This window comes from Fusarium redolens, assembly GCF_020744475.1.
Source record: "Fusarium redolens strain MPI-CAGE-AT-0023 chromosome Unknown BKA55scaffold_22, whole genome shotgun sequence".
In the NCBI taxonomy this organism is placed as follows: domain Eukaryota; kingdom Fungi; phylum Ascomycota; class Sordariomycetes; order Hypocreales; family Nectriaceae; genus Fusarium; species Fusarium redolens.
Genome location: NW_025763685.1, coordinates 145,470 through 165,580, shown reverse-complemented (window position 1 = coordinate 165,580; position 20,111 = coordinate 145,470). Strand labels below are relative to the sequence as shown.

Below are 20,111 nucleotides of genomic sequence, written 5' to 3'. Positions count from 1 at the left end.
ACGACTCTAGAGATTGAAAATGCACTCAGGACAATCAGCAAGTGGCGGGTTCCAAAGGATAATGAATACGCTCAAGACACCGGCTGGTTTCTTGGGTGTTATCTTATGAGTTTTTGCCAAGCAGAGATGAACCCGACGACATCCTCAGCCCATCATCTGACAAGCTTACTCCTCTGCGACGTTATCAAACTAATGGTACGCCAAATCTGCATACCATTGTTTATATCCGCTTGGGAGGTCAAATGTTGCTAAGTCCGGGCCCTTAACCCCGAAGTTGTCTCCATGCAAGCACCGACTCCTCCTTCGGGTAACTCCCTATACTCCTTTCGTACATGCTTCCTGTGATGTAAGACGTTTGGCCAAAATATAAAAGAACCACTGGCTCAGAACTAATGAGTGTAATTCGATGATACTCACCAGTCAAGCACAAACATCAATGGAAACTCAAAGAATTCTCATCACCGGTGCAACCGGCTACGTGTAACTCTCCTCTCTCACCCTTCAGACACTCTACTTACAACTTTAGTGGCGGCAGCGTATTAACAACGATCCTCTCAAACCCCTCCCTCGCGACACTCCCCATAACAGCCCTCGTCCGCAATCAATCCCAAGCCTCAATTCTCTCCTCCCTTCCTATAACACCTCTCCTCTTCACAAACCTCGACGATACAGCTTTTCTCGCCGAATTAGCTTCAACACACGATATCGTCATCCATGCCGCAAACGGTTATCACATCCCCTCCGCCCAAGCCTTCATCCGCGGTCTCGCTCAACGGAAGCGCCAAACAGGACGTGACGTTCACTACATTCACAACTCGGGAACTTCAAACTTTGGCGATAGACCTGTTTCGAGAACGTACACTGAGAAAGGGACATTTTCGGATAAAGATGATGTTTATGCTTATGAGAAGATGAGAGAGGGCATTGAGCCGTATCATCAACGAACTGCTGACGTGACGGTTTTTGAACTAGGGGAGGAATTGGGTGTGAAGACGTATATTATCTGCTCGCCCTTGATCTATGGAAGGGGCACGGGATTGTTTAACAAGTCGTCGATTCAGATTCCGACGATTGTTAGGGCTGCTCTTGATAAGGGACGGGCAATTTATGCTGGTGGTGGGTGAGGAGTTTGGGACCATACGCACGTTGAAGACATTGCAGCGCTGTACACACTCATTTTGGCGAAAATTGTCAAGAAAGAAGATGTACCATTTGGGAAAGAGGGTTTCTTCTTTGCGAATCATGGGAAACAGTCTTGGCTTGACATAGCGAACGAGATTGCAAGAGTTGGCCATCAACAAGGCAAACTTGCCGCCGAACCAGAGAGTGTTGGGCTGAAGGAGGTCAGTAAAGCTTGGTTCGATGGTGATGAGCACCTTACGGAGCTTGGATTGTGTTCTAGGTAAGCTGGGCTGGTGTTATTGATGAGTGTTGCTGATGGGTTGTAGGTCTGAGACGAGGGGGGATCGGAGTCGCGAGTTGGGATGGGAGCCGGTGAAGGATGATGCGAGATGGATTGAGACTGTGGCTGAGGAATTTGAGGTTGCTCTTGAAGCTATGGTGTGAATCTGGGGAGGATTGTAAGAGGTTTTGTTTTTTTGTCATGTTTGCGACGTTTTGAGGTCGTAGCTACAGGTTATGTCAGTTAGACTTGGTACAGGTTATCCAACTTTCCATTGGTGCAGGTTAGCTGTTTACCCACACAGCATCTCTGGACCGAAAACACCCATTGATCTGTGAGTACTGAAATGATAGGGTATATACATCACTTGTCTACCCTGATGTTTTCGACTTCGCTGCACTCATCGAGCGCATAGAACCAAAGTATAGTCTTTGGAGTCTTGGTGTTCTGGACCCAAGATCCAATCCCTTGGATTGGCTGATCCTAGTGCCTTAATGACATCTGGGACTCTCTTGAACTTCTTTGTTGTCAAAACGGGCTGTTGGGACCTCTGGAAGGGATAGTCGAGGCTCGTTCGCATTTTGGATAGCCTCTGGGGGTTATCCCAGCACCTCAAGAAACAACCGAAGAGTCCAAGCCGCATTGTTTTCATTGACTATCCATACAATCAGGTGCCCCACGAACCTATGTCAGCAACAGCGGAGGAGATTGGAGTCTTGACAACCTCTATTCCCCCAAACACCGCTCGGCGTCTATTCATCGAGAACATCACTCCCAGTCTCATCGACCAAGTCGGCCAGTCTTTGGATGCTGACCCCTTATTCTTTGCCGACTACGTCACGACAGACTTTCAGGATCTTGAAAAGCAAACTCCTCCGCCCTCACTTGCTATTTTGCCGTCCTTGATATCCGAGAAACCCTTTTTGCACCTGCACTACCAAAAAGTGCTAGCTTTGGGAACAGCGCCTATGGACTCAAGACAGACTCCAATGTTCCTCGTAATGTACGTCGGCTGGCTCCTTTATCAGGTCGATAACTAGCTCTTGCTCGTGCAACCTGTTCTATATTTTTCAAGGGCATTGGAAATTCCTGCATTGGTAAGAATCCATCAAAATATGTCAATGAGGCGCAATCTGATACGAGCAGGTCTTTTCCTGGTCGACAGGCTTATCACGTGCGTACTCGAGGCACCTGGGACGAAAGATGAACGTAGGCATAACGCCAAAGCTATGTATTCGGGATTTGAGGATTTCCACCCTTCACAGCCATTTTCCTGCTTTGCAAGTGGACAGGCGAAAAAGCCGTGGGATAAAGTATTCATGCTGGGCAGCATTGTTCACTATTTCCTTACGCAACAGTCACTCGACCCGCCCAGTATACTCAGCACAAGCTACTATCCCATCAGAATTATTCTGTCAGAGTGGAATTTTATATCCACTTGACCAGCCGGTTTTCCAAGTACTATGGATATTCACTGCGAGATATAACAACCCGATTACACAACGAAGACATTGTTGACCTTCAACGCTGGCGTCGCCGCTGCAAGCAAAGCAGACACAAACTAGCCCTCCTGTTTAAGTACATCAACCAGTAGAAGAAGAAGTAACAGAATGAAGAAACGTGGTTACTAGCTGAGAAGGATATCAATTACCTTCAACGTCAGCTAGAGGACCATGGCCGATCACTTGAGCAACTGATTACAATCGCAACATCTATGGTCCAACTTCTCGACCCACCAAGATCTGTCCTAGAGGCTGTCAGTGTTAGGCGCTTAACCTATATTGCGCTTGTGTCCATACCGTTGGGTTGGGTTGCAAGCTTGCTCAGTATGTCTGAAGGATTCTTGCCTGGTGATGAACACTTTTGAGTTTATTTCGCATTGGTATTACCTCTATTAAGCCTGGTTCTGTTACTGTCGGCTCTCCCGTATAAAGTTATTGGGGAAAATTCAAGACTGAAGGCAAGTCTTTAGCCGCTCAGAAGACGACGGTGTGATGTTATTATCGGGCTGCGTGCACGAAGAGGGCTGGCGACCACTCATTTCCAATATAGCTCAGCGTCTTGCTATACTTCTCCTCTGTCTTATCGTTCTTCTCACTGTTCAAATTATGATACTATAACATCATTTTTCGATTGCGACTTGCATAATAGAGAAACAAGCGCATCCATTTTCCCTTAGTGCAGGTTAGTCCACTTACTCTTGATACGTTCGAGGCAATTGACTTTGAATGAATCTCAATGCAGCTTTGAACGGTATATACGTGGCTTAAGTCGACATCTAATAGCCTCGAGACTTATGTATCTGCTATCGGGATTGGTCTCACTTGCCTAGTATCAGTCCCAACTTGACTCTCAGCTCCATGGCCCTTCATCATGACAACTCTCAACTCCAATGAACTTGAGTTTAGCGTGTAATTGCTCTTAGAGCTGGGTTACTTGAGTATAAAAGATTTATTACTTACATATCCGTACTCAGTATCGCCCTCGTTCATCATTGACTCCATCATAACTTCACCCCAACCCTCATCATGACACCTCACGACTCCCTCAAACACTCTCTATCCCCAACCCAACCACGATTTTTCACCATCCCATAACATACCACTTCACTCTATATCACTCTCTCAACATAATCCACCGCTACTCTTCTCACCATCATCACCCGTTTCCAATCCTCATCAGCCACCAAACCATCTGAGCCACCGACCCATGGTGGTCTGATCCCCATCACACCACGTCACTTTCTCGCTCTCCATCTACCGATGTCACGCCTGATATGTACGTGTTCATCTCACATGCACCCTGTTCCTTGCTAAAGTCCCTGCATAGACCCACGAGGCCAGCAAGCGAAGATGAGGCTCATACGCATGTGAAATGTTGACTAACCTGTACTTAACCTGTACCATCGTGAGTCTAAAGTCAATCACATGCAGATGTCGCAAAGGAAGCAAAGTGTCACTGTAAGAGAATATGATTGAAGAGGACATTAGATGTATTGGAGATTGTTTATACTATTCAGGAACCATTCCTGTATTTTATGTAGAAGCCCATGTGATGGCAGAATGTCCGCTCAATGCGCCGAAATAACACAATGCCTTGCCCAACCTGTCTCTAAAACGCCAGAGGTAAACGCCTGATATCATGATTCATCACAAGCTCGAAGCATTGCGTTTCCAGTTTGCCGATCCAAATAATAATATCGCAAAAATGTGAAGTAAAGCACCCAGATCTATGTCTTTGCTTTCTATGCCCAGACTCCTGCTGGGGGTCCTTGATCCCGCGACATGACGATCATCTCGAATCCCTCAACGCGATTCCGTAGCTGGCTGTTCTCCCGGGCGAGGCTCTTGTTCTTCTTCTCGAGATGGGCGATGTACTCGGTCGCCTTGCTGAGGATGGTGGCCTTGTTGAGCTTGTGCGCTGGTGCGAGACCGCCGAGATCCTCGTCGGCGTCTTCGTCCATGTTCTCGGTGCAAGGCTGCTCGAGACGATGGACCATGACGCGGAGAGCGGGGACGGAGTCGCGAAGGGCGGCGATCTTGTCGTTGAGGTTGGTGCGGTAGCGCTTCTCGATCATGTTATGGGCTGTCTTCTTGGGAGGAGAGCAGTGGCGACGCGTCGCGGGAGGAGGAGAGGTAGACGAGCGGGAGGAAGAACTTCCGGAGCCGGAGGACTTGCGCTTGCGGGAGGGATATCGACCGTTGGCATCCTTGGAGTTGATGCTGCTGAGAGAGGAGGACATCTGAGATGGGTTGGAGGTAGAGTGCATCATGTTGGACTGAAGATGAGGAGGTTGAGAAGAGATGGAGGGGATGGGAGTTTGGAAGAGAGGTTGAGTGTCGATGTCGTTGAGACCTACTCTCCCAAAGGGGACGGCATCGGGGATGGTGCCGGAGAGGTCGTGTGGGTTGATGGCGGGGCTGAGCTCCATGCTGTTCCTTGATGGGATGGTGGAGAGGTTGATGCCTTCAAAGGGCTCTTGCTTGGGGAGGGCGTCGAGATCAGGTGATAGCGTAGCCTTGTCGTCCCAGTTGACCCAGTCGTTTGAGACGGGGAGCTGATATGGGTTGTTGAAGACGGGTGAGAGTGGTGAGTCGGGAGAATGGGCCGAATCACCGCTGAAGTCTGCAGGGTCGTAGAAGGATGTAGGAACAAGGTGCTGAAGATGTCAATGTTAGACGTGTTCAAGATAATTGACTTGTGAGATGGTAGAGAGGAGAGAGTAAATGGTGTGAGTTGTGGTGAGAGACCCTTGATATAAAGATGAGATTGATAGATGGACTTGTAGATGTTGAGGACTCGAATTGGGCAGAGTGGGCTGAGATGAGGTGAGGTGAGGGGGATGAGGGAGGGGAAACATGTGCCATATAAACAATGCAATTGCCCCAGACGTCAAAAAAACACGGCAAGGGTTTTGGGGCCAGGGTTTTTGGAGGTCGTTTCGCTGTAGGGTAAAAAGGACCGACAAAACATACCTGTTTGTTCTGGGGATGATCAAAGTAGTCGAATGATATGTCGGCCATTGTGAGGTTTGGCAGAGTCGATGGTTGACTGATGGTGGTGCTGAAAGGCTGGTGATATTGTATCTTTATGATGCTCTCAGTATCTAGGGGCGTGTGGATATGTCAAGCCTCGCTAGGGGTGCCTGATGGTGAGACGAGATACGGCTGTAGATAGTCGAGTGGTGTGTAGGTGGTGAGAGAATTGTGATGTTGTTCAGATTCGATGCTGTGCTCCAAAAACTGAATGGTCAGACGGGGCAAGCGATATATAGCCATGAAAGAAACCTAGAACAAAATAAAAGATGAAAAAGAACGCTCTTCCAATTGCTAGCCAGCGCGACAGTGCCCGACATGTCTGTTCCGCGTCATACGACCCGTTGGTCGAGCGGCGGGGGCTGCCGAGCTTGGCGGGGGGTGCACTAAAACTGCACGCAGGGGGTAGCTAAGCTAAGCTAAGCTAAGGATAACTGAGCCGGGAGGGAGGGAGAAACGGGACGGAAAACAGCACATGGGCCATGGGATGGGATTCTTTCGCTGGAGAGTATGGGCAAGTTAATTGACCACTTTTGATACCATCATGGGTCGTTTTACGCTCGTTTTTCGGGGGTCCTCGCACTCCGTCTTCCGTCTGGAGCTCACTCTCATGCTCACCTCGGTGACTGTTGGTGAACCCCTGTAATTAGGAATGGGATTTTCACAACGTTTACCACAACAAGTACATTCTCATCGAGATCTACCTGGGCCCAACAACCCTGTTTATGCTGAGTCAAGTCAAACACTCAAGCTCAGCGGCTACTGACAGATGCACATGCGCAAACGAGTTGTTATTCCCAGCGGGCTGAATGCTCCCTCCCGTCCGTTTTTGATCGACGGTGTTGGCGCGCTCTAGAATTCAATGGTTGTGAAGGGTGGACTGCCCTGTGCGTCTTGGGTGAAAATGCAAGCGAGACTCTTCAAGATTCCGCTGTGCCAATCACCTACATCTTCTCTACCAACTGTACTAATAATTCGATGGATGTTGACACGTCTTGGTATTATCCCAACTACCGAATTAATTGTTTTGTCTGTAATGCAATTGAGAGAGGCTGTCAGAATTTCTTAACCGATGCACCTCGGAATTTCCAGAAGGTCCAGAACACAGCTACACCACCTCATCCCTGTCAGACCTGTCAGACCGTCCGTGCCGCCCAATCATGACTCGCGAGTCAATCATTTCTGGCTCGCCGTTTGCAAAAGCTGCCCGTTGATCCCGTGGCGAAATATTAAGCTGTATCTAACCGACGTTGTTATCATCATTCAAGACATTGTCGTTTGAGGCGTTGGTGAGCGTTGCATTTGTGCCGAGACATGCATTTTTTATTCACTTTCCAACGGTGAATGTAACACGTCAATTTGTTATGCGGGCTAACTAACAAACACTCAGACACTGCGCTACGCGGCCATTTCTTAAGCATATCCATCAAACGGATTCAATAATTAATTCATGGCGTATCCACCATCAGCCTCAGCCCAGTAAAACTAGAGCTAGAATTAAAAATAAAACAGCACTAAACACTCCCGTCTCTCTTTCTTTGAAGCAATCCGCATTCACCGAAGCGAACACTCGCTCCTCGCCTATCGTTCCAAACGCCCCCCACGTCAAAGGTCCCGGCACTGTTCCGCGCTGTGGCGAGGTGAATCACCGTTGGACTTTGCTTTCCTCGTGGTTAAACTTCCCGGGGCATAGAAGGTCACCCAAACGTTCCAGATGTTTGGCGAACACCGAAGATGGAGTCGTTTGTGAGACAATTGTCGGGAAATAATTCTAGCATGCAGATTTTAAACATGCTGATATGATCAATTGTTTGGTCGAGACCGGTCGGGGTCAGGGATTGCGTTATCGTCGCGTAGATGAAGCGGGGTTTTTTGTTTAAAAGGGAAATGCATCGCCAGGAACGAGAATTGAATTGAGGGTATACACATGTTTTCGTGTTCCCACTTGTTTGAATGCCGTGCATGCAGCCCAGAAACCCCATGTCGACGTCTGTTCTCAATCATCTCCATCTTATCGCTCTGTATCACATCGTGCCTCTACCCGCGACCACCAAACAACACTCACCTTGTCCTGAAACTTCACGTTGCCCGTACGCTGATCCGTAGAATTACCTCAATCCATCTCAAAAATACACACAAATCCTCGGATCAATTACGTCGCTATGGGTCGATGATTCACCACTAAAGCAGCCTCCCGTCCGCTGTCCCGGGAACAAAGCAAATAAAACGCTGCACATCATTGAAACCCCCATCGTCAAGATTTCACCCGTGGTGGTGGTTTGAATGAAATAACCGGGATTGCAGTGAAAGTGGCCTGATTTTCTTAACAGCCCATTTTGGACTGACCTGCCCACCTAACGCGTGAGCGGAGGGGGCCGGAACGGAGGGCACGTGTTAGACTAGATGTATTTCCTGGGTGAGTCTTGGGTGGGAGGGGACTTGGGGTGCATCGCGGGAAATAATCGTTGAAACGTCCCTCTTGTCGTCCGTTTAATGGATGTTTGATGGTGTGTTTTACGGTATCACGAGAACGGTTTCGGGAATCGCCATTTAAACGCGGGCTCGTGCTGTAATGATATTATCGGCGCGTTTGAGGTCAGAGATTCACCAGGTCTTCACCGTAGAATACAAGAGCGGGAGACCAACGCCGAGAGGGGTGAGCTTGCGGCGTTTTGCGGCATCTTGCGGCGCGGCTAGTGGCATTTGGAGAGGAGGGCTGAAACAGAAGTGACGTTGAGAGGGTTTTGAGCGGCAGGGCAGGACTTGTCATCGCGATGATGGGTAATTGCACATGTTAATTCTGATATGATCCTTTTCACTATCGTATTTCGTTCTCATTTTCCTGTTTTTGATCTTGGTGAAGGATTGGTATGACGTTGAACTGTCAATCAACGTCAATCCGTTGATCATCCCCACTGAATGCCCATCAGCCCTGTCCTAGCGTGTCAAGCTATCTTCAGCCTTCGGATCCGCACTTTGGTCTCTTTCACGACGCATAGCATCTTGACTCAATCTCATTCCTCGCTTTGCCGCTTTCTAAATTAGCCACAAAATCAAATCCACGGGATCGCGCAGCTGAATCAGTCACAGTTACATTAGGTTAGAGGGAGGAATTTTGTGTTGGTTCTGTTTTTTTTTTTTTTTTTTTTTGTTTTTTTTTGTGACATGGCGCGGCGTAAAACGTCCCTGCAGCGGGCCGTGTCGGCTAACCATTTCCATAAACCAGTGTGTGACAGGAATGCTACTCTCTTGTCTCTGTCTGCAAAATACATGATTCACACAAGAAAGACTCTCTTTTCTTTTTACGGTAGTTGCTTCACAAGTGCTGACATCTCATCTCAACCCAACGCAACCCTTCCATCTCCAGTATCTGGTCCTGTTGTTTGACTGGACTAATCTGAGTTAATCTCCTCTGTCACATTTCTTGATTCGATTGCGGCAGCGTCCGGTGTCCGTGCTTCGTAAATCGCAACACGATCATCTCGACTCTTTCCATTTTTCAATCTAGTCCTTGTCATTTCCCCCCAATCGTTCGAGGGGGAAGTGATGTCACCCAAGCGTTTTTTTACCTTGTACGACCTGAAGCTATTTCGTCTCTTCTCTTCAATTGAGTCTCTCAATTGAAGCTGGGTACACATGGACCCCTGCATAAGCTCATGCTTCAGTTGGTGCTCGCTCGGCCGGGCGGGGGAAGCTCTGCCCTCTTTTCTCTTTTCTTTCTCCACATGAGCTAAGCTTTGATCCCAATTCACGAGGTGTCGTTTTTGTCAAACGTTGTTCCGCTGTGGCGTTCATGTGCTGTAACTCACAACCTGACTTCTCCTTTTTCTAATTGAGTGAGTGCTACGCTGAGACAAAAACGTTGGTGTTGGTGTTGGAGTTGGCCGTTTGTCTTGAGGCCTCTGCTTCATAGCTTTCCCCTCAATTCGTGTTCGACCCCGGATGGTAGATGTGACACCAACAACGAGAAAACATGATGTCTCACAAATTCTTGCATGAGCGAACGCTTCTTCTTCCCCATGTAATCAGCCACCCTTTTCCATTTTTCGTTTGCGACAAAAGGTCTTTTCTGATCATATCCCTTTTCGTTGCCATCTTTTCCTTGCTTTACGTGCGTCGACATCATATGCCAAATGCAGAATGAAGTTAGGTTCCCCCCCCCCCTCCTCATTTTAGCCAAGACCACTCTGCAGAATCTCTCTTCCCATCTTTGTTTGCCCAAGATCACTCGCCCGTTGTAACATCCCGCACCGCCCACTGATCGACACTTTTTTCTTCTTCTTTTGGTAACACGGTGCCTTCAGCTCGCCAATCTAACTATGAGTTGTGATCCACTTGATTCGTAGCCAAGATTCAGAGAGGAGAACTTATCCTGGTCGTAGCCCGTTCCAGACGCAAACGTCAAGACGCCTTAGCCATGTGTAATGGGTTGGCATTCGCTGTCGGTCTTGACACCGCGGACCGGACGACTCGGAGCCGCGATTTAATCTTTGGATCTGGTACACTCCGGTGAAGTTAATTGACACAAGGCATAATCTCATTGAGCAGTTGTGTCAGATTGATATGAATTGATCCACTATCCAACGGATCCGGTGGCATTAAAGGTCGAGTTGAAGATCTTGGCGCTTTTTCCACATGGCGTTGCACGCTAAGTTTTTGACAGAGTGGAGGTGGCTGGCTATTATTATCCCATTTGTCTGCGTGCATGCTGGTTGAGAATTGCGATGTCGGAAGAGGCGGAGGATTTAGACGCGGTGGTTCTTTTTTAGCGGTCTCAGGTTGCAGGAATTGACTTCTAATGTGTAAGCGGAAGTGCTGCCGTGCTTCGTGTTGGCTACCCGGCGTTGAGTGTCCGTTGGTGATGTAGTGTAAGATCCGGCTCCGTGTCGGCCGACGAGGGAGCCGAAGGGCCGCAATGTCGAATCGAGAGTCGGGAGTTGAGATTTTATGAGAATTAATGAAAGAGAATTAAAATTTAAGCTCTACGTTCTCATTTTTCCGCGGATTTGACTCGTTGTGGGTGAGGTGAAGTGAGATGAAGTGAGATGAAGTGAGGTGAATACCCGCGGATTGGTTCAATTGCGACAACGCTGTCGCGTCTGGACACGCGGGACGATACTATCGCAGAGTCGCATATCGGGGACACGACTAGTAAAGCTCAGGTATCGAGAGAATTAACTGAGAATAATTGATGTGAGTTGCCCATGTTTCGTCCGGGATACCAGTTGATATCGTGAGATGAGGTGTTGGTTAGTTGATTCAACCGCGACAACGTTGTCGTGATTAGAGACGAGGACATTGCCGCAGAGCCGCGTATCGCCGACAGAACCTAGTCAAGCTCGGATCTTGAGAGAATTAATTGATATTATTGATCTGAGTTCTTGTCGATGCTTCGTCCGGGATTGCAGTCATTGTCGTGAAACGAGGTGTTGTCGGTTGTGACAGCGCTGTCATGACCGGGCGCGAAGGGTACTGTCGCAGAGCCGCAGACGGCGGCTACGACCTATCAAAGATGAGATACTACGAGAAGCAATGGAGGCCTATTTGATCAAGACTTTTGCCCATGGTTTGTTAGGAATGACAGTCGGGAAGCGTTGTCGGGTTGGTGATCGCGGTGCTACTGTTCGTGTCTGGACACGAGAACATTGCTGTAGAGCCGCGCATCGCGGGTACGGCCTGGCAAAATTGATATCGCGACAAAATTAATCCAAGACTGGTTGATGTAGCTTCGTGTCGATGGTCTGTCTGAGATGGTAGCCGGTATCATGAGGTGAAGTGCTGCTGTCTTGGTTCAATCGCGACGCAGCTCTGTGTCTAGACACAAGGGCACCATTGCAAAACCACAAATCGCGGATAATATAGAGAATATACTTTTTTCCTAGCGACTGCATTTTGGAGATTAGAGTTATCTTATTGCTGTCATTATCGTCGAATTGCAGTCCATAGCTTGCGACCGTGTTCCCGCGTTCACTGACCATCTGCCTAATGTCGAAAATCATCATCACGAAGTCACAACTCTCCGAAATAGCAAGATAGAATGGCATCGTTTCAATCATTCAGGTCTTTTATTTCAGTAAATACTGTTACTTGAGCTATATAAGTATTATTGCTGTCAATATCGCCGATTTGCAAGTCTACATTCTGTGACCGCCTACCCTGTTGTCCGCTCCGCTGTCCAATGTCCAAGACAACAGAAGGACATATTGCAGAGCCACAGGTCTCCAAAATAGTAGAAAATAGGAATGTTGCCTCAATCTCTTAGGTCTTTTACTTTGGTAATTCCCTTTACTTTAATTAGATCAGTCTCGTTACTGTCAATGTCGCCGAGTTGCAGGCTGACGTCTGCTGTGTAATGCCCAAGATTAAAGGACGTGTCGCAAAGCGATAAATCATAAGAATAGCCAGATATATTAATATCATTTCAATATTCACAATGTGCTGCTCCAGGAATGACCTTCATTTGAACCTTAAAGGCATTACTGTCGCCAGAATCGTTGAGTTACAAGTGAGCAATTGCAACAGTTATCCAATTCCGAAGACCAGAAGGACGTGTCGCAAAACCACAAATTATAGAAATAGCAAGAAATAATAATAGTACCTCAATATTTAGAGTTGATTACCCCAGTGATGATCTTTATTTGAACCAGAAAGACGTTATCGTCGCCAGAATTGTCAAGTTACAGTTGAGCAATCGACGACAGTTGTCCAATTCCCGAGACCAAAGGACATATCGCAAAACCATAAATCGTATAAACAGCAAACTATGGTAGTAAACCCTCAGTATTTGGAGTCTATTGCTACAGTGAAGATATCAATATGAATCATAAAAGCATTGTTGACGCCATTATCGCCGAGTTACAAGTCAGTAGTCGCCTACAGTTGACCCGGAGGACGTTATTGCAGAGCATCAGATCTCAAAGAATACGCTATTTAATATCATTCTCTCAATCACAAAAGTTCTTTTTCTCGGCAGCTGTATTTGTTTGAACCTGAGAAGCGTTGTGGCTGCCAATATCGCTGAGTTACAAGCCTATGGTCTGCGACTGTCTACCCAAAAGGGCATTGACACAGAGCAGCACATCAGGGAAATGACATGCTAAATGACCAGTTAATTAGTCTATAGGGCATCATTTGCCGGTATGTGCTTTTGTTTGAACTAAAAAGGTGTTATCGCCGTCAATATCGCGGAGTTACAATCGAGCAGTCTACGGCCATCTACCCAAGAGGATGTCATTGCAGGGCAGCATATCGTAGAAATAACATACATCAGTACCAGAGATATAATTCAAAAAGAACGGTTTCTCAGTATCTACCCTTATTCGATTCAGAAAAATGTTATCGCTGTCAATATCGCGGAGTTACAAGAGAGCAGTCTGCGACCGTCCGCCGTGCTCGACGACGAAGCTGTATATGGCAAAAAACACAAAACGGCATATCATCCAAAAGACTTATTTTAATACCGGCGACTAGATATTTATGACCTGAAATTTCATTATCTGTCTTTATTTGAATCAGAAACGCAGTATTGCTGCCAATATCGTCGAGTTACAGGTCCGCAATTCGAGACTGTTTACGCGTCTGTCAGGCTCAATGGCAGAGCGGTCCAGCGTCTACAATAATGAAGATAATGAAACGAGATGAGCGATGCCCGGTTGAAAGGCCCCAACTGAATCTATTAAGACTCAATGAAGTGAATTTTGCCCATGTGAACGTCCTGTTGTCGCGCCCTCGCTCGTCGTTCTGCTACTATAGCTTCAATCGCTACCGAGACACGACATCTACTCACGACGAGCTGAAGGCCTAATCTCTTCGCTTTAACAATAATCATGTCGCATAGCACGTAAGAGAAAGTGTACAGGACCTTACTTTTAATCCAGAGGCTCGTCGTGGTTCCGCATCTCAAACGCTCTGTCGCCATGAGTTGCTGCCGACGTCCACAACGCTGACGACTACAACGTTGGCGATAATGAGATACACTGTACAAGCATCAACTAAAGGGCTCAGATAGAGGGTGCTAAGACTCTATGTGGTGAAGTTCAGCGATGTCTTGTTGTGCTGTCGTCGCTCGTCCTGTTGCTCAATTGTCAATGACTACCACGACACGACATCTGCACACGACGAGCGCAAGACCGATTCCCTTGTCTTTAGCAACATCTCGTGTCGCATGATCCGTAAGAGCAAGTCTACGGTATCAGTTACGAGCCACGAGGCCTCTTCATCATTCCTCATCTCGTTTGTTCTGTCGCTACGAGGCGCTCGCTGCCTAATGTCCATAACAATGAAGAGAATGAGACGAACTACACAAGGCTCAATTTAGATGTCAAAATAGCAGTTCTCGAGGCTCTCTATAGTGAAATTAGTCGACTAGAACGTCGTGCTGCGATATCGCCGCTGATTCTGCTGCTCAATCGTCAATCCGTTACCGAGACACAACGCCCGCTCACGTCAATCCTTGCTGAGACATGACATCACTACACGATGAGCGGAAGTCCCATTCCTTTGGCTTTTATAATGTATCATGTCGAATGGTCCGTAAAAGCAAGTGTACTGCTCTCGCCACAAGTCGCTCGCTGCATGACATCAACAACAATGAAGATAGTGAGATAAACTATACAAGCCTCAGTTAAGAAGCCCAAATAGAGTGAGTTACGACTTTCTGTAGAGAAATATGGCTTGAGAATGCCCTGTTGTGATGTTGCCGCTCATCGTCTCGCGGCGCGATCGTTAGTCGAAGCATCGAAGCATCAACTGCGACGAACGAATGCTCTATTGTCTTCACTTTCGCGATAACCTGTGTCGCACGGTCCATCAGAGTGTACCTACTATAACTCGAATCATCTCGATTGTTCTGTTGCTACGAGTTGTGGTCTTCTCCCCATCGAGGTCCCCGACAACATTCTCGACGAGACTGACCAAGACGGCCATTATCGCGCTGAACAGGCCCAACTACGAATACACTGAAATAAAATACTCAGTTCATAACTGATGGGTCGTCATTGTATATACTAAGACTCATTGCAGTGAGTTTAGTCAATTGGACGCCTTTCTGTGATGTCGTTCTGTACAAAATCGTCAATTGACCATCGAAGCAGCATGTCCGCTCATGCCGAACCAAAGCTCTATTGACCCGGCTTTTGCAATACACTGTATCGCGTGACTCACTATGTTATGCCTGAAAGAATATAACTCACCTCAATTGTTTTGTTGCCACGACTTACTGCATTGCATTGTCACTACCGAGCTCAGCCACAACATTCTACGAGACTGCCGGTGGCTGCACCAGAGAACCCCAACATCGGATATACTGATATAAAGTGTTCAGTATCTAATTGAGGAAACTTGGTTATGTATGTTGAGGCTCATTGAAGTGACATCAGTTGATTGGGACGCTTGTTGTGATGTCGTAGCTCGTTGCTCTGTGCGCAATCGTCAGTCGTCAACCATCACCATTGGTACACATTGCTTACAACGAATGAAGGCCTTGTTAACTTAGTTCTCGCAATAATCATGTCGCTCGGTTCATTAGAGCATGCACGAGAGAGTTTAAATCATCTCTTGCCTTGTACCACGAGTAGCTGCCTTCTCTCCGCTGAGGTCCGCGACAACATTCTCACTGATGCTGCGAGACTGATCAAGAATGCCGTCCCCAACAGCAAAGATACTGAGACAAACTGTTCGGTATGCAATCACGTGGCCTCTCTTATGTCTGTTGAGGCTCCTTGGAGTGAGTTAGTCCCATGAGATGCCCTGTTGTGATGTCGCTGCTCTCGTTCCGCTGGTCAATCGTCAATCATCACCATCGAGCCACTACATTCCTCGCGACCAACAAAAGCTCGTTTGACCTAATTTTGCAATAACCTGTATCGCTCGGTCCATTAGAATATGTCTAAGTAAGCGCGGTTCGCCTCCATTGTTCTGTTGCGACAAGCTGGGGTCTTGGAACAGCCGCCCTCCCATTGCGATGTTCAATTGTACAGCCTTCAACCACCATTGTCGTCAAAAGCTCATCCGCCTTCCTCTCGGAGGTTTCAATTGACTTCCTGAGCCTTAATACACCAGTCATGGATCTCTTTAGCTTGTCAATTCCTCTGCGACGGTTGCCCGTGCTCACGCCCAAGCCGCCCGGTTCAGCGAACTGATCGGGAACAATCGTCAAGGACGCTGATTCACTCTCAATTCCCAGCATATATGCGCAACAATCGCCATTTAATTGCGAGGCAATTGTTACTTTCTCTCGTCAACCCTCTTCCGCCTCCTCGACTTCTGTATGTACCCCGGGCATCCTGCGACGAGTGTCTTGATTGACAAACCACGAACACCATCAACATCACCAACTTCCAGCAACTCGGCAATAGGACACCACTGCAGTCATGTTTACTCTCATCTCCCACAGCGAGACCACCCGAAAGGCCACCAAGAAAGCCTCCCGCGTGATGTCCAGCCTTAAAAACACCCTCTGGTCAACCTTCTCCAAGACCCCCAAGCAGCAGCCTAAGGAGCAGAAGCCCAAGTACCAACTCTGTAGCAACCCCAGCATCACTATTACAGATGCAGAGACCGGTGAAGAGTGGGAGTTCGTCGACCATGATGAACTCGACGGTGATCTCGCGAACAGCGACGACAATGGCACTTTGAGAGAGGAACTCAAGATGAATGCGCGCGAACAGGAGGATCTTCTGTATTCACGACGCTGGATGAATTAGGCTTCCAGTATGGTGACTGCGCTGCCACTGCAATTGCCAGTTTCGCCGGTGAATTTGACTGGCACGGACAGAGAGATATGCTGTCTGTTCGGCGAACTCGCGAGTGCCAGTGGAACAAGAGATCTCTCAACGACGGCTGCATCGCCTCAAGATTGAGAATATATATCCTCGATCTCTCTAGCCTACCCAACTCTCATCCCTTTCCTTCAACCATCCTCGATATCACTTCCTACCCGACTTCCTTGGGATCAGCAACCATCAACACCAAACACCAACCTGCACATCTAACCTTGGACGCCCTACATAATAGCCTTCTTCGCTATCCCCAGGACCCTCCGACTACCGACAACAACCTACACCCAACTTACCCCAAAACAACCGCCATCATGGGCATGCAGATACCTTCCGACCCATCCATGGAGTGGCCCGCAGAGCCCGCGAAGCCTGGCATGTTCTCCATGCTGGCCAAGAAGTTGACTACCCTCATCAAGGGCAAGTCCGAGGAAGAAAAGGACCACGACCTCAAAGAAAGCACCGTCGTCTTCGCTGAAGACGCCACCGAGCCATGGGAAGTCATCCCCGCCATCAAGGACGACCCTTGGGCTGTCATCGTTGTCGACAAGCAGCACCAGGTGCTCACAACTTTCGACGACGGCAACGGCAATCGCCAGAGCCAATTCGAGCGAACCTACCAGTACGAGTTTGAGCGCCGAGTGCAAACATCCTTCCGCCTTGCGCGTCGTGGGGCTGACATGCGTGCCAAGTAGATGTGCCCTCGTAGGCCGCAGAAGTAAAGGTTGTACACGAGTGAGTGAGCTTTCTTTGTAGTGTTTTCGGGCAATGCTAAGTATGCGCCCCCTGAAATGGGATCTTGGTCGTAGATTAGACTGACTGTGACTAGGTAGATTGGATGAGCTTTCTATAGATAGACTGTAGATAGACGACTTGGACGATGGGAATAGAGCGAACGGGAAATGAGGGCATTGCGATTGACTGGACGGACTGGATAGATAGTCAGATGATAGTACACTATTGTATTAAAGCGTCTGTAGATAGGTATTTAATCTGTTGCCCTCATCATCGGCCTCTGAGGCCATCTCCACTAAACTGTGTCGTGTCTAACATAGAAAACTTCTCAATCTCCCTTCCTCATGTGTATATCATCTGTCAACAAGCTCACCAGTGATGGTTGAACAGGTAGCCAGGAGGACTGCCTGTTCGGTATGACTGCTCGCTGCCCCCAGTCCTGCTTGAGCGTCCAAGACTCGCACGACTGGCCATGTCACGCTTGCTACCCTTTGTAGTAAACGAGAACTCGGACTTAGCATCCGCCTCCGAATTGTCCGTGGATGTAGAGATCAGTCTGCGCTCCTATTCTGCAACTTTCTCTCCGCCTCCGCGCCAGAGCCCATAGAAGCCCTCACAATTCTTCCAAAGCTTGATGGTACCATCCTCCGATCCTGTAGCATAAAGCTTGCCATCAGGCGAGAATGCAATTGACCATATAGGTCCGTGGTGTCCTTTGTGTACGTCAAGTTCCTTTCCATCGTCGTATCGGATAACCTTGGCCCATGTGCCGGGCTCCTCGCCGACAACTAGCTTGCGACCCTTGAGATCGAGCGAAACACTGGCGATGGTATAGTTCAGAGGAATGCGCTTGAGCTCATCCATAGCATTACGGCCACCCCAGAAGTACGCCGTCTTTCCAGCAGCAACAGCGAGAACTGGCAATCCGCCGCCAATGTCGGTAGTGGAGGCATACTGGGGAGCCAGTGACACCATCTCACAAGACTTGATGTCTCCATCAAGAACTTCGTGTCGAATGCAAGCTCGGCTAGGCAGGTCGAGCCATCGGATTGTCTTGTCGGATGCTGTCACAACAATGTTTGGGTCCTGGGTCCAGCAAATGAACTTGATTGAACCAGTATGAACGCCTTCGCCGATCTCGAAGCCAGCGGAAGCGGGGATTGTAGCAGGGGACCCAGTGGACGAGAGCTCTGAGAGATCAAAGATACGCAGCTTCTTCTCGAAGCCACCAGTCGCGATGAGGTCGGAGTTGTCAGGGGGGTAGGCAATGGCACGGACAATGTGATCGTGCTGCAGAGTATAGAGCAACTCGCCGGAGTAGGTGTCCCAAATTTTGCTATGTAAATGTAAGCGACGTCGGGTTTCGTGATGCGGAGTACTCACGCTGTGAAGTCGGCCGATGCAGTCGCTGCATTGCAGGTATCAGGGCTCAGTCTAGCCTGCCAAACAGCACCCTTGTGCCCGATGAAAGTGCCAATCCTATGCAAGTCAGAGGAGCTATTAGATCCAGTTGATGGTGACCTACCAGTCGCCGGTGATCCCGTTTCGAAGCATGGGGTTGCCATCTAAGTCATGTCAATATGCGCTCTGCTGAGACAGGACATTGACGCACCTTTGCAGGCTGAGATCAGATAGTAGGTGTCGGGCTTCTTCTCGATTTCCTTCTCATTTTCCTTCTCAAAGGTAGAGAAGGCGATGTGAGGGACGGGTCGAGAATGACCGTGGCAGGTCAGAGGATGGTATTGTCGAGGTTCGGAAGCCATTGCGACAGAATTGAGAAGTGAAGACGAGCGGGGAATCGGTTTGTTGATGGAAATCTAGCCAATTGCGGCCAATTGTAGTATTCGATGTCGGTCTAGAGAGTAGCGAGATACCCGATATTAATCGAGACTGTCAAAATGGGAAATGAGAGAGGCCGTAACAGTCGTATGCGTCGTTAAGAGTGGTTTGGATCGTGACTCGTGGCAGAGGTTGTCGCGTGTCGTCGCAGAAGTGTGGAGCGTCTTTCTCGAGCAAATGACAATGACGAACCCAAAACTTAAAGGAAAGAGATGGAGAATCGAAACGTTAAGGTCGTGATTGTATCGGGCCGTGTCGTGAGGTCAGAGAAGCGTGAATGTTGCCCCCAAAGCGAACCCCCTTGAGAAGAGAAAGGAGAGGGGAGAGAGGAAGAGGAGGTAAAAGGAGGGCGGTGATGAATCTGCCAAATATTTGCGAAGATGGGGAGGGCGAAACAGGTTGGACAGGGAAGGAAACGGCAACGCGCATTCAAAATGACAGGGTCACGCTTGCCCGACTTGAGCAGCGGCGGGGTTACACGACGGGGGTCTTCTTTCCGGTGGGCACCGCCACAAAGCGGGGTACAATTGGGGGCTCCCCAGGGAGCAAGAAAACTTCAGACTCTAGAAGAGGGTGCCAAAATAAACTCATTGACAAGGCCCCTAAATTTAGGCTAACTTACCTAAGTCTTTTTATCATCTAGGATTGAAGTCCTAAGTTTTATTGCCTCCCCTAGGGGCTGCAATATGATATGACTTGGACTTGAGAGACAAAGATATTGATGGTAGAGGACAAGGAATTGTTTATGAGACAGAGAAATAGTAGTCTGAAGGTGTCTGCGTGTGTCGGGCTTCCTTTGGTCCAGCGTACAGCGTTGAGAAAAGG

At 48.3% G+C, this 20,111-nt stretch overlaps 5 protein-coding genes across 5 annotated transcripts; 3 read left to right on the top strand and 2 right to left on the bottom strand.

Moving 5' to 3' along the window:
* Positions 1-436: 436 nt before the first annotated feature.
* BKA55DRAFT_696386 (uncharacterized protein) lies at positions 437-1,566 on the top strand (the record flags this gene model as incomplete). Its single annotated transcript, XM_046200256.1, has 4 exons — positions 437-480; positions 527-1,116; positions 1,162-1,402; positions 1,449-1,566. The coding sequence occupies 4 exons, from the start codon at positions 437-439 to the stop codon at positions 1,564-1,566; spliced, it is 993 nt and encodes a 330-aa protein (XP_046043091.1).
* A 72-nt stretch (positions 1,567-1,638) lies between these two features.
* On the top strand, positions 1,639-3,767 carry BKA55DRAFT_715210 (uncharacterized protein; the record flags this gene model as incomplete). Its single annotated transcript, XM_046200874.1, has 7 exons — positions 1,639-1,736; positions 1,992-2,346; positions 2,382-2,409; positions 2,443-2,499; positions 2,549-2,816; positions 2,849-2,915; positions 3,012-3,767. The coding sequence occupies 7 exons, from the start codon at positions 1,639-1,641 to the stop codon at positions 3,267-3,269; spliced, it is 1,131 nt and encodes a 376-aa protein (XP_046043090.1). The 3' UTR covers positions 3,270-3,767.
* An 879-nt stretch (positions 3,768-4,646) lies between these two features.
* On the bottom strand, positions 4,647-5,925 carry BKA55DRAFT_545155 (uncharacterized protein; the record flags this gene model as incomplete). The annotated part of the gene is made up of 2 exons (XM_046190787.1): positions 4,647-5,561; positions 5,878-5,925. 2 exons carry the CDS (start codon positions 5,923-5,925, stop codon positions 4,647-4,649), a joined length of 963 nt encoding a protein of 320 aa, XP_046043089.1.
* Positions 5,926-16,307: 10,382 nt separating this feature from the next.
* BKA55DRAFT_715196 (uncharacterized protein) lies at positions 16,308-17,591 on the top strand (the record flags this gene model as incomplete). Its single annotated transcript, XM_046200873.1, has 2 exons — positions 16,308-16,615; positions 16,681-17,591. The coding sequence occupies 2 exons, from the start codon at positions 16,308-16,310 to the stop codon at positions 17,405-17,407; spliced, it is 1,035 nt and encodes a 344-aa protein (XP_046043088.1). The 3' UTR covers positions 17,408-17,591.
* Positions 17,592-17,667: 76 nt separating this feature from the next.
* On the bottom strand, positions 17,668-19,677 carry BKA55DRAFT_582854 (WD40-repeat-containing domain protein). Its single transcript, XM_046194145.1, has 4 exons — positions 19,060-19,677; positions 18,973-19,012; positions 18,831-18,926; positions 17,668-18,783 (listed from the first exon to the last, which is right to left on the bottom strand). Exons 1-4 carry the CDS (start codon positions 19,208-19,210, stop codon positions 18,012-18,014), a joined length of 1,059 nt encoding a protein of 352 aa, XP_046043087.1. The 5' UTR covers positions 19,211-19,677; the 3' UTR covers positions 17,668-18,011.
* Positions 19,678-20,111: the final 434 nt, after the last annotated feature.